At 40.7% G+C, this 13,377-nt stretch overlaps 2 protein-coding genes across 3 annotated transcripts; both read right to left on the reverse strand.

Annotated features, from left to right (window-relative positions):
* Positions 1-632: 632 nt before the first annotated feature.
* LOC116208747 (protein WVD2-like 4) lies at positions 633-4,384 on the reverse strand. Of its 2 annotated transcripts, none has more exons than XM_031542298.1 (9): positions 3,988-4,384; positions 2,943-3,138; positions 2,479-2,817; positions 2,313-2,374; positions 2,139-2,216; positions 1,966-2,047; positions 1,814-1,885; positions 1,546-1,653; positions 633-1,358 (listed from the first exon to the last, which is right to left on the reverse strand). In XM_031542298.1, exons 2-9 carry the CDS (start codon positions 3,135-3,137, stop codon positions 900-902), a joined length of 1,395 nt encoding a protein of 464 aa, XP_031398158.1. In that variant the 5' UTR covers position 3,138; positions 3,988-4,384; the 3' UTR covers positions 633-899. The 2 variants fall into 2 exon arrangements, with proteins under 2 accessions (XP_031398158.1, XP_031398157.1); XM_031542297.1 differs by having other exon boundaries at positions 2,943-3,147.
* Positions 4,385-8,756: 4,372 nt separating this feature from the next.
* On the reverse strand, positions 8,757-11,847 carry LOC116207382 (calcium-dependent protein kinase 26-like). Its single transcript, XM_031540296.1, has 7 exons — positions 10,846-11,847; positions 10,513-10,656; positions 10,257-10,409; positions 9,963-10,078; positions 9,696-9,863; positions 9,370-9,594; positions 8,757-9,230 (listed from the first exon to the last, which is right to left on the reverse strand). Exons 1-7 carry the CDS (start codon positions 11,663-11,665, stop codon positions 9,090-9,092), a joined length of 1,767 nt encoding a protein of 588 aa, XP_031396156.1. The 5' UTR covers positions 11,666-11,847; the 3' UTR covers positions 8,757-9,089.
* Positions 11,848-13,377: the final 1,530 nt, after the last annotated feature.

Consider the following 13,377-nt stretch of genomic DNA (forward strand, 5'->3'; position numbering starts at 1 on the left):
AAGTATTTAATACTTTTACTATTCATGATGGTATAAAGTATTAAATACTTGAACTAAAGTATTAAACAATTGAACTGAGAATGAAAGTGAATAGTAAAAGTAAAATATTAAATACTTGAACTGAAAGTGCTTAACGTATTCCCTTAACTCATTGTCATATTAGATGAACCCGCATACACTCATTGCAATATTAGAGGGACCCGCATACAGCTTAAGCCCAAAGACAGGTATGTGAAGATAGATAAGAACAAATGGAAACTTCAGGAGGGGAAGATCAGTGAAATTGACTTTTAACAACCACCGTATTATCATATGGTGCTGTCAGTAGCTGTTTTATTTAGGTGAGGTTCTCTAAAGTGGCGTAGCTTTACTTTAGATCTTCTCCAACCCGAGCTTTTGCTTCCATCACTTAAAAAGGAAGGAACTACTCTGGCCCTCTTGATTAGTTTGTGGGCCCGTCCCTTCCTCGGGTGGATCTGTGAGTACTCAAACTTGAAACTCAAATGCTATGCGCCAGAATCACAGGATGGTTCCATTTCATTCCCGCTTCTTATTATGGATCATAGTTCGTAGTGAGGAAATACGTATACGGGAAGATAAAAAGAAACAGCGGAGTGGTGGACTACTGAAGCTTGTAGAATGACCGAAATTTACAAATGAACAGGTGATGATGATCAAATTCTGAAAGCTGTTCCGCATGAAAATTGCCCACATGACTCATAGAAACAGAACAAAATGGGAAGAAAGATATATTTGACCTGTTACAATGATATAGAATGACTGGAAGCAGCAATATTAACACCACAGAATCTCCATATCTCAGAGCCCTAATCTCTCTAAAACTGTATATGATAATGTAAATATGTAACGCCAGACAAATCACACAAAACAACTTGTAGCTAACCTCCCACAGCGACTTCCGGGGGCATGATATCAGCAGCAGCAGCAGCAGAAGGGAACACAGATTCTTCCTCATGGGCAATTGGATTTGCTGCGGGTGTCTGGCTTGCCATGTTAAGCTCAGAACTGATAAGGGCAGGGGATTGCTCCAAAGACTCTACCATTTCTTTGGTGCTTTCTTTCTCACCCTGCAGGTTCTCTAAGCCTTTGGAAGCATTGGCTGATTTAGAAGGCTGTCTGTTGGAAGATTCCTTGGATTGAAGCCGAGAGTGGGACCTCTTGACAGGCTTCTTTGTGGAAGACAGTTCCTTTCTTTGGGGTGTTCTTGGGGACTTGACCTCTTCTCGGTCTAGTCTCGGGCTAGCTTTCCCTTCAGAAGGGTTGCTAACTGTAGATGTTGTAGCGACAGGTGTCTTGTTCCTCCCCAGCTTTGGAGAAACTGCCCTTGTCGTTGGTATCTGTACATGAAGACCAATTTCAGCACCGAAACTTGATTGAGCTAGTTTAATAACATTTAGTTTATCAGACCAACTCATATGGAGAAGCCAACATTGGTTCCCCAACAATGTCTCCGGCGCCTCAAAATCAATTTAGATTGCTTCGCAAATTAGTGTAATATGGATTGAAAACAAGACGATCCATTACCTTCTTCAGCTCAACCTTTGGGGGAGGTTCCTTGTAGAAGCTCGGCATTGGTGTTGCTTTAAAGGCCATGCTCTTCCTCAGTTGCTTGATTTCTGCCTCCTGAGTTTCCTATTTTGGAGGAGAAAGTAAACAAAATTCAGGGCAAATAGGCCGTACAGCACTGCTTGAAGATACCTGAGTTAAACCAACTATATATATATATATAAAATATAATATAATATAATATAATATACAAAGCATGAGAATGGAAGTCCTAACAGGCTTCTACCTGTGATTTTGCCTGCAAGTTAGTCTTTTCTGCTTCTTTTGCTTGAATCTTCTCTTCTAGTTTAGAGAAGAACTGGAGAAACCAAAAGAAAGTTATATTTGAAACTACGAGCTGACCATGAGAATTAGAAAAATTTAGTATGCGTCATTTACCTCCTTTCGTTTCTCAGCCCGCTCATCCAACCTGAAGGCGAAGCCAGAACTGCTGCTCCTCCGCCCACGAGAAGTAGTGCTTCTGATGAAATGCAATATACACTGCAATTACACAGACATCTATAAAGCATAATGGACAAGTATTTTAGATGGTCCAGGATTAAGAGAAGTACGAGGCAGTTGATCGCGCATCGTCAACTTCATCAAATCTGTGCACTGTTTTTGAAGCTTTCTGGGTATCCTCCTGTGAACTGCAGATTGTCAAAGCCAAATTATCACCTTTTTAATATAGGATTACTCCGAATTTTGTAGTCAATACTTTTTTGAACTTCTGTCTCATGACTTACGGGGAGAGCTCACAAGGAGGATCATGGGTTCCAGCATTTGTTGAACTAAGCTTCTTCCCAGACTGGTCAGTTCCATAAGAGACAGAAAGCTAAAGGTCAGCAGAAAATCTAAGAAAAAAGGAATGGTAAAACAAGTCAATCCAATCCTATGGTCCAAGTTCCTCACCGAACTACGTTGAGAGCTAGTAGAGGTTGCAATGGAAGCTTGAGAGAAAGAACTTTTGTTCCCATTAAGATTAGCTTCCTTTGAGTTCGGTTGAGTGGCTGTGCGTCTGCTAACAGGTCCACTGGAAATGGTAGGGCCACTCCCTCCAACATGTTTGGAATCAGCTTTTATTGGAACACTCTCTCTCATGCCAGTAGCACGAATTCCTTTTGCTGGAAAGGAAAGGCTCTGGGACAGAACTGGCTTACAGATATTGGCCTGAGGGGTTGTCCCTTTAAGATCAGATTTATTCCTCGAGAGCTTGTTCTTTGAAAGTCTCCTGTTCGCAGCACCTGGTTCCTGGAGACAGACATTCGCAGACATTTAAGTTTGGATAGATTTCTTTTCCAAAATATATCCCCAGAAGAAACTTATTCACGGCTTAATAAAATGGGAGCAGTATCAGGATGGTTTTTGAGACTTACACGTTTGAAGACCTTGCTAGCAGGACCAGAGGAATTAGGGGCTTTGGAATTTTCAGCTTTCTCAGAAATTCCATTCATTGCCAGTGCTTCATCAACATTAATGTTCTTTGTTTCTTCGTGATTTGAATCAGGCATGTATTCTTCCACTGCAGTTTTCTCTATGAGAGAACTCCAATCCCCGTCTTGTGACTCCATCCTGTAATGCCTGAATCATGAGGAAGTCAAGCAATGACACGCTCTCATTCAGACAATAACAAACACGGTACAGAACATACTGCAGTGACCTGCTTTAATTGACCATCAATAAGCAGAAAATTATTTAGATAAACAAAGGATGCCAAAGCTTTATCATCCAACCTCTCCACTGCTATACAACAATGACAACGACCATAGAACTTGAAAAATGGCATGAAGAAGTGCCCAACTAACTAACTTCTGCTTTTCCAGACAAGATCTTCATGGTTAATGTTCCCTGGAACCAATATTGTCACCAGATACATTCCTATAACGAACAGAGTCTGCATCCCAAATAAGTAAACTCCCTGAAGGCTAGAGTCTCCCTCCATTACACAGTTCAAACTTCCACCCATCTCAGTAGAATATGCTACTAGTATTCTCTAGATCGAGGATCTACAATGAATAATCTTTTTACTTCTTATATGTGCTCTAATTAAAAAGGGCACTTGCTCCTTTTGTTCAGTGACAGTTACAGTTCAAGTGATAGCAGCAATTTCTACGGCTTCCACAGAGATCGACAGACAACCCACATTAAAGTTCCATTTTCTCTAAATTCACGGCAACCCCGTGGAGAATTCAGATGGATAATCAGAATGGAGCACCATAAACACTCAACAAGTCAACGAATATTCAGCTTTATGGGAGAACAACAACTGGAAGGGGCGGGAAAATGGAAGCCACACGCAGAGAATGGCCAGGAGTTTCATCAAACACATAGAATTCAACCACCTCGGGCATCATACAGAACGCCATCGACATCAACCAGAATATCGAAGAATCAGCAGAGATGAATGAAGGAAGAACTCACCTTTCTTTCTGGGTTCCCCTGAACCTGCAGCCGCGGAGCCTCAGTTACTTATAATGGGGCCGGAGAAGATCCAACTCCACCGGAATGCTGGGACAGTAATGATGGCAGAGACTGAACGGAGATTGGTGAAGGGATTAGTGGAGAGAGCGAATGTGAGTGGAGCTTTGAACAGAGATGGGATTGGATTGAAGTGGGATTGAGGATAAGAAGCACTCTCAGTCCCTGTTGATAGCTATGCGTTCTTCCTGAAACTGAGGGAGGAGGACAGAGAGAGAGAGAGAGAGAGAGAGAGAGAGAGAGAGAGAGAGTTGGTGATGAGAGTGAGAGCCTGTCACAGTGTCACTCTCTGTGGTCCGAGAAAGAATCGAGAAGAGAGAAAGAGAGAGGTAGGGGAGAGAGAAAAGCTCCGGTTTGGGCGAGGCTTTCAATGCTGGAAGTTGATGGGATTGGAGAAACGAGCCCAGCAATTGACCAAAATACCCTGTCCTCCCCTCCGCTACTATTGTAACTATGAGGAGATTTTTAGTTTTTGTTAATTTCGTAATGAGTAAGAATATGGAAACTCGAAATAGCATTTCCTTTGATTTCGAAGTATGATTTCAATTCTATTCCATTCTACCGTGTCTGAAAAAAATAGGTGATAATAAACTCCCTCCTTGTATTGCGTATTTTTACCATTTTCTCGTAATTGAAGGAAATTTGAGATCTATCTTTTACAATACAAATAAATAAAAGAGGAGAGGGAGGGGGGGGCAAAAGGGTCAAAGTGGGGGAACCCAAATGATTGAGGGACAACCGAAGAAGGAAGGGGGGACACTGTTGGAGAACGTGGGAGGAGGGAGCCTCTGCTTCGCTGCGGCGGCGTCCTCAGCAGTCAGCAGGGGGACTCCTTGTCGTAATAGCTGACGTGGCAGGACCGTGGAACGTGATTGGTCTCACGTTACGCCAGCCCAGACACGTACCCCACCACACCAACCGCTCCTCTGCTGAGCTGTCATAACGTGCTCTCGCATCACCACATTTCCCATAATTCCATCAAGCACAAGCATACCATACCATACTAATCTTTCCATTTTTCACCTCGAAAATTATTTACTTTTGACAAATTAACTAATAACAATCCCATAATCTATCTGTCACCGAAAAATCGTAAAGCAAAGTAACCTCGGCAAAATGTAAGAGTAATCGTCATCATTTTTCTTTCAAATTAGGCTACAATGATGTTATTATAAAGTCTGATAAATTAGACTAATCATATTATAATTTGCACGTATGAATTATGGAGAGCAGGATGAAAAGAGATGTTACGGCCGTTTTTAGGTTTGGGAGAGACAAATCCGGCCATCCCATAAAGCTGAGGATCAATTATTTGTGTTTTTTGTTATTATTACCGGTACAAAATATATATATATATATATATATATATTCTATTTTTTAATTTATATTATATTTTATTTTGGGCACTGTTGGGGGGCCAGCAATAATTAATTGGCACGTTTATTGCTGACTCTTGGATTTGTTTTGGTTCGATATTTTGTGGGTAATACGTTGCACTCATAAAGCTATGCTTGTCCCTTCCCCTTCCCGTTTAGGGTGTGTTTATTTTCCGAACAATGTTCAACTCAATTTATATTTTCTTTAATTCAAAATCACAATAATTACTTTTCTTTTTATTTTTAAAATTTTTTTAACCATTCAATTTAATTTTTAATATTAAATTCTCTCAATTATTTATTACTTTTTCACAATTTAACAACACAACCATTACTTAATCATTACTTTCTCTCAATTATTTATTACTTTTTCACATTTTTTCTCATAATTCAACAATACAATCATTACAAACCAATTAAAACCAAAACTCAACTCAACTCAACTCAACCTTAAATCCAAACGCACTCGAAGGAGTGGCCATGACAAACCCCCAGTACCCAAAATTATTGCCCAAAGTCACATTTGTTATTTGTCGTGAAAGTATTGATCAATTCGATGAGAAGATTCGACGGATAGCCAGAACTTTCGATATCATTGTTTCCCATTCGATACAATAGCGGGCAAATAATTCCATGAGACTAATCATATATGACATGAAGAGTGATCCAGAATAGTTAGTTCAAATGTTAAGAAGGTGAGGACGTGTGTCACGGTAACGAGTTTTCTCGTTGACTATCCCGGATGCAAGCATCATTTCGACTTAGTGCGCGAAAGCTAATCCGAACACGATACGAGTGTTGCTGTAGAGGTATAATTTCTTTAGCAAAATTATTTAACGATGACTAATGAAAACAAATCTAGATAAGGATACAACTATATATATATAATTCCAATTACCAACCCAACATACATATCCCTCTTCCATTTTCTCCATGAACAATCACTAATAATTAGCAAAAGAAAGAAGGAAGCAGTCACTCTCAAACCATAGTGATTGATTCATTTTCATGCTGTCAATAATTAAACCTTTTGTAGTTAATTAGGTTTGGTTTTATGGAAATTTCTAGCATGACTATGCTGACACTCAATCCTCAACTGTTGGATATCCGCACAAGTGATCGAACGGCTGTCAACCCTTTTTTATTTTTTATTTCTTTTCCTTTTAAATCTTCCCGTCGTGGGGGTTTGGTTCTCAGACCGGAGGGGGGCTCTCTACTTATAGTGCTTCCACATTTCGTCTCCATGGGCCTTTTTTATTAAGGATTAGTTTTATTTGAATTATTAACTCTGATTATAAAAAGGTATAAAAATTGCATACTTTTTAAATTTGGATACCTAAAGTGTTTTAACACTTCAACCTTCTGAGAAAAAACTTGAGAATACTAATTTAAAAATAGTAAATTGATGGTACTTGTTATCCTTTGTTAAATACGTGAAGTATCGAAATTTTGAAATCTTCAGTAAAATTCCACCACTAATGTAGATCACGGATTTATCCACCGGCTTCCATCAAAGCAAGGGAGGGGCCGGGTGGGGGGCAAGACGGGCCTTGGCAACGATCCGATCACCCTCCCTTAAATTGGTTGTAGCCCGCCTTTCAAGGGCCGAAGGCTACTAGCAGCCTGCGAGGCAATCGGTGACTTCATTTGAGAGTTTCGTGACTGTCAATAAGGAACGAGCTCCAAAAGCCCTTTGGTTTCAATGTCTGTTTAAAAAAAAAAAATCGGTAAACAAATTGAGAACGAGGGTTCTTGCGGGGGTTATGTGGTCTTGTAAGTAGGTGTCACGGGCTGGCATTCTGGTCTCTTCCCAAATACGATAATGGAATTCTGATGACCGTGTACTGATAGCCTTCATTGTACGTAGGTTAATATGAGCTGCTATATTACAAGTACACGCTCCGAGTGTTATACTTTGAATCAGTTGGATATCTATATTAGTTTATCAATCTTGGAGATGACTAGTTCGGGGAGCCTCGATGCTCAAATCCTTGGATGCCTGCACTGACATCAAACTCCGAGCCCGTGACATAGGGGTGGGGGTTGGGGGTTCCGATGATGATGGGGCGTGGCCCCACTTATATATTTTATAATAAACTCATTGAAGAAACGGGAGAGGTGGGTGGGGTAAGACCGTGGGCCCCGCTTATGGATTTATCCTAAAGTGCTAGGACCGGTGAAACCGGCTACAAAGGGTAAATCATAAAGAGCCAAAACTGTGTCATGATGACACAAATGTCATAATTAGACACACTCCGTTTATGTACTTTACCTGGCAATAAGCTTTTTACCCGTCTGAACTTACACTTACATATTGGGGAAATTTGGTACTAGGTTCAAAAGTTTATTGCTTGACAAGTGTTTGTAGTCCTTCTAGATCTCTCTCTGCCCTTTCCATTTACTTCACTTATTTATTCATTTATTAATTTGTTATTAATTTATATTTTGAGAGATACGGAGATATTAGTATGATATGGGCAAAATCAAGTATGACCCACAATCATAATTAAGAAAGATTACTTGACCAAATAGAAGAAAGAAACCCACGACCCCACATACACTTGTGCTTCGATGTCTGTCCTCTCACATGATTCAAGTCGGTAATACCCTTAATGAAGTTGCGGATTGGAACTCTGATCATTATCCCACTCTCATCAATTATGATATATAGAAATTGAGAGTGGTACGAAAAATCATCACGATACACTTTATTTTAATTTCGAGTGATGGTTCATTAACTTCTTGACTATTAAGAGAATTTAATTTTTTTTGGTGTATCTCAACATCCGAAAGTTCAACGAGTCCCGATTAATCCAATTTTAGTTGAGTCGTCGGCTCACTAAAAAGTAAAGCCCTCCCGATCAAAGATTTTTTTTATTCACAATACTCAAACTCGAGACTTTTCTTAAGGGGAATCGGCACTGAACCGTTCGATCCAACCCTCGTTTGTAAAATTTAATGTTATTGCTGAAGTTTTGCTCATTCTTAATCGCTATTCTAGAAGTGGAAAAGGAAAAATTCTAGACTAATAAATATTAAATATTTTTTGGAAAAATGCAAAAAAATTACCAATTAATACATATTAAAGATCGTATTTATCCAAAAAATAGTGAAAATAATCTTAAAAAAAAGTTCTCTTAATAATTTTAAAAAAATTCTCCACAAATGTCAAATAAATTTCATTTTGTTAATTCTTTTACGTACTTGCCCAACGCGTGAAGCTGCACATTTAATCTTTTCTTGCACATTGGATTCCCTTTTTCTTTCTCATTTTGCTAAGATAATTAATAGTTATATGTAATTGCTCTCTTGGATTAGTGGAATCAATGCTATTAAAAAGCGATTTGATCTCCAGGGCTTATTGGAATATAATTTTGGTGCCTCCCTGATCACATGGGAGGAAGATATAGATGCTAGCTAACACAACAACAGCTAGTACAAGAATGAACTCGAACTTTTCCTCGTTCCAATACGGACTTAGACACGGTCTTATGCGGCGGTCGGCTTCGGGCCAGAAGCCTCATTTCGGTCAGGACTTATATTACATGAGAGTAGTTATTGTTATGGACATGAAAGAAGGAATTAGTGGACTGTGGTTTTGGATTCAACCCCTTGTATAGAGAAGATGATTAAGATCATGAAAGAAAGAGCGTTGGGCTCAGTACTGTGTCACCTAACCCAAATCGCCTCTCTGTATCCGATACTAAAACTCCTAGTCCTGATCTTCTGTATGCTCATCGCTCCGAAATCTGCAGTATTGTTCCCTTTCTGCATCATCGCCACAAACTCGTCGTAGTCTATTCGACCGTCCTGCAAAAAAGAGAAAAAATGGAGCACGATTACTCGTATTGGTTTCGGAATAGCTCAATTTTACCGGCCAAGGAGCAAGATAATCTTGTTTTGTTCGATGTGTTACAGTGATAGTATATTCATTGCCGTTACTACTCACGTTGTCCTGATCTATTTCCTGGATCATTTCCTCTGGTCGAACATCCTCCATTCCGAACTCCTCGCAGGCTTGTTTGAGCTCGTCCTTTGTTATATAGCCGCTCCCGTCTCTATCAAAGTATGAGAAAGCTGCAAACAGATGATCCTCCCGTTGAGCTTTATTTAGATGCAATGTTGCAGCCACAAACTCCCCGTAATCTATGGTGCCATTGTTATCGATATCGGCCTGGAATTTCAATACAAACAACTGTTGTCAGTTTTAGAGAAAGAAAATTAGCACTCCATACACTTGCGAGCTTAGATCAGTCGAAAGTGACTTATACTTACGGATTTCATCAGATCAAGTATCTCGGACTCATCAAGATTCGCGCCGGATTTTCTGAGCCCATATTTAAGTTCTTCAAATGTGATCTGACCACTGTTATCGGCATCGATGATCTTGAACATTTCCCTTAAACCTGCGATTTCTTCCTCGGAAAGGCACTCTGCGATTACCTTCATAAATATTCACAGACCATCAATTAGGAGAGAGTTCATCATTCATGCGCGTATGGTTCATGAGCGAAACTAATCGAGGAGTTCAGTGAAACTTACTCTGAGAGCCATCTTCTTGAGTTTGTTCATAGCAGAGAACTGCTTCAAGCGAGTTAAGACTGCAGGATCAAGAGGCTTGTCCGGAGCCACGCCGTCAACTTGAACCCAAGGATGGCCTGCGAGCAGACCATAAGTCAAGACGAGTACTGGAATTCGTAGTATTCACAGATTCTACCAGATGATCAACTTCCTCTATAAGCTAAATCCTTTACATCCAACTCATCAGAATGATTTATCTCATGACTTAGTTCCTCGTAGAGTTCATACAAAGGACTGGATAAATGAGCAACTCACAGAGGACTTCATGGGCAGTAAGCCGTTTTTTTGGGTCCCTGACGAGCATCTTTCTGACGAGATCTTTCGCACTTTCGGAAATATTAGGCCACGGATCCGATGAAAAGTCAAGACCTCCATGCAAAATCTCCTCAAATATCTCTTGCTCGTTTTCTACGCATGACAATCAGCAAGAGACGAGTGGTGCATGGATGGTCAGATTTTGACGGAACTAAGACAACATCGGTATGGAGATAGGTAAAAGATCAACACTCACCGGCCCAGAAAGGAGGAACTCCGCACAGAAGAATGTAAATGATCACTCCAGCGCTCCACACATCTGCTTCAGGACCATAACGTTTCTGCAGAATTTCTGGTGCAACGTAAAACGAACTTCCCATCACATCAGTAAATACATCCCCTGCAGTTCATATGGACCAGTATCAGCCTGTTGGCTTCTTTCTTCAGTCATTAAGGAAATTTCCTAAAATCGAACACTCGACCCTACTCGGATCAGCGGAACAGTCATAGCATTGATTTCTATACAATACGGGGATTGTAGTTCTACCGAATCACAGGAACTATGATGCACTTGGGAGATATAAAGTACCTGGCTTGAAGAAAACCGATAACCCGAAATCTATTGCCTTGAGGGGCGAGTCCTCCTTTTCGTCAACAAACAATAAATTCTCGGGCTTGAGATCCCTATGTATGACCCCCAACGAGTGGCATGCTTCAACTGCACTCACGATAGTCCTCGCGAGGTTTGCAGCCTTCTTCTCGCTGTAATGGCCTCGGCTCACTATCCTATCGAACAGCTCCCCTCCACTGCACAGTTCCATTACCGCGTGAACTGCCTCCGAGTCCTCGTAGGCCCCCTTGATGGAGATGACATTAGGATTCCCGGAGATGTGGTGCATGATCTGAATCTCCCTCCTCACGTCCTCCAGGTCTTCAACCGTCAGAAGCTTCCTCTTTGAGATGGACTTGCAGGCGTACTTTTTCCCCGTGGATTTCTCCACGCAGAGGAAGGTTGTCCCGTACTGCCCGTGCCCGAGCTTCCTCCCCAGTGTGTAGTAGTCCTTCAGGTTACCCGTTTTGGTCTGCAAGACCGAGTCCGCCATTAGACCCGCGCTGGGCTGCCTCTTCCATTCTCCGAGCGATTTCTTCTTCAATTTATTAGTCTCCCGATTCTCCTCCGCCTTGAAAGGTTTTTCCTGGGTCATCTTCACCGGTGCCGGAGCCTTGCTCTCTGCCACCACCGATGGAGGAGAAGGAGGATAGTCCTCCTCATCCACCGGCATGGTTCGGCTATTGTTGATCCTCGGTTGAGCCGCCATACCATCATTCGCTCGGGTCCACCACAATGAGCTCGAAATCGACTGGAGCAGGCTGTCCGTGTATCTTGAGCTGACACAATTGTTCCCCATATCCTAAAGGCTGATTTTACTTCCGTAACTGTTTATGTCTTGGCGAGAATAGATCGTAAATCATCCAACACGAATCACTGGACGAGTAAGATTGACTGATCGATGATCACCCAGTCGAAGAAGGAGGAGAAGAGAGGAATGGAGAGTGAGTTGACTTAGGGGAGGATTGGATTTATAGGATTTAAAGGGTTCTTTAGTTTCGATTTTCCCGCGTGATTGTGATGTCTTTGATATTGCTTTCATTTGGAAAAATGGAAGGGAAAAGGAAAGAGGCAGAGGGAAGAAGACCGACCGGTTATTCTGTTGGAAAGTTTCAACGGGCCAAAATTGCATTTATTGTCTCTCATTTCTTTCGCATTTCGTTTTAGGAATATTGCATCGGTACCCTTGTAGCTTCCAACCATTCCTAATAGGACCCCTAATACTTTGAAGTTCAGAAATTGACCGCATGTAATCCGGAATCATGGAAGACCAATCCCCACATAGGACCATTGGTGGCCAGTGCGATTGAGCACCACCTGGGGATGAGACCTTACAAATCAAATAACTCTAGTTGAACATAAGTGCTCATCTCAACAATCATCATATTGGCCCGTGAGTCTCTATGGCGTTGACTGAAGTAATCATTGACATGTGATCAAATTTTCGTAATAATTCTATCACCCGTTTTCTCTTATTGTGGCTAGAACAGTCGCAAATATGTTTCTGCACCATGAACAATTTTCTTAAAAATGATGACTATGCGTGTGGAAAGACGAAGGCTTGGTTGATGATCGACGATATGGATGCAAGATAGTTTATTTACGAACTTTGAACTATGGGGCATCTTCTAATGGATTTAAAAGTAGAGAGGCGTAACATTTCAAAAAAACAAAAAGAAAGTAGAGAGGGGTAAAGGTGCAATTTTGCCTTAAAAACTTTGTTCCTCATATTGGGATCGCAGCCATTGAGTATGAATCTTAACAAAGATTCAGCTTTGGGATCAATCGGCCAGTCAGTCTCCCCTGCCGGCCTTAGCCGGAAATATCAGTACCCATTTCCAATTTTCTTCTTATTAATTACTCTAATTTTTCTTTTCTATTTTTTGATTCATCAACAAATTCATAAAGCACTGAAATTCTTTTTAACTTTCTCAATTTCTTAAGAATCATCGCACTGGAAATTCCATGATGTATAAATAGCTCGACTTTTCGGCTCATCGGTCTTCACGAACCAAAGGCCGATAACAGCTTGCATGATTGACATGATCATAGTTTGAGGAGTTTGACCGGATCATCATTCCAAGTTGGTTCTGTCACACAAAGCAAGAAATTTCATATATTTTGTTTTATTTATTTTTTGAGCGAATCTTTATTTTGTTTTAATTTTTGGCTGACCCTTCTATACACACACACGCACATACGTATAAGTTTCTTTTTCATGTACACAATTTGTCATTTTGCTGTACAATTACAAGTCTCCCCAGCGTTTCAGCCCCTTCCTTGGAACTCATCTTTAGCTGGTAACAGATGTGGATGGTATGCCCTGGACGTCGACCAAGTCAATCCCTGATTTAATTTTATTATATAGTCAATATATATCCATTTTTGACAAAATTATAAATGTTAAAAACAGTGGAATTGTAGTGTACCGAAGAACCGGTCCATCGTATTATTTGAGAGTAGCTCCAGTTTTTGTTTTTCTTGTTTTTTTCCCCCCTAATACAAGTCATG

Source organism: Punica granatum, chromosome 5 (assembly GCF_007655135.1).
Source record: "Punica granatum isolate Tunisia-2019 chromosome 5, ASM765513v2, whole genome shotgun sequence".
NCBI lineage: Eukaryota > Viridiplantae > Streptophyta > Magnoliopsida > Myrtales > Lythraceae > Punica > Punica granatum.

Excerpts from the sequence above, each read along its gene's own strand:
- LOC116208747 (XM_031542298.1), bottom strand. The coding sequence starts at position 3,137 with ATGGAGTCACAAGACGGGGATTGGAGTTCTCTCATAGAGAAAACTGCA. Across the intron at positions 2,217-2,312 it reads CCTCCTTGTGAGCTCTCCCC|TTCACAGGAGGATACCCAGA; the intron begins GTAAGTCATGAG and ends GACAATCTGCAG. Across the intron at positions 2,048-2,138 it reads GATGCGCGATCAACTGCCTC|AAGCACTACTTCTCGTGGGC; the intron begins GTACTTCTCTTA and ends GCATTTCATCAG.
- LOC116207382 (XM_031540296.1), bottom strand. The coding sequence starts at position 11,665 with ATGGGGAACAATTGTGTCAGCTCAAGATACACGGACAGCCTGCTCCAG. Across the intron at positions 10,657-10,845 it reads ATCGGTTTTCTTCAAGCCAG|GGGATGTATTTACTGATGTG; the intron begins GTACTTTATATC and ends TATGAACTGCAG. Across the intron at positions 9,864-9,962 it reads TCAAGAAGATGGCTCTCAGA|GTAATCGCAGAGTGCCTTTC; the intron begins GTAAGTTTCACT and ends ATATTTATGAAG.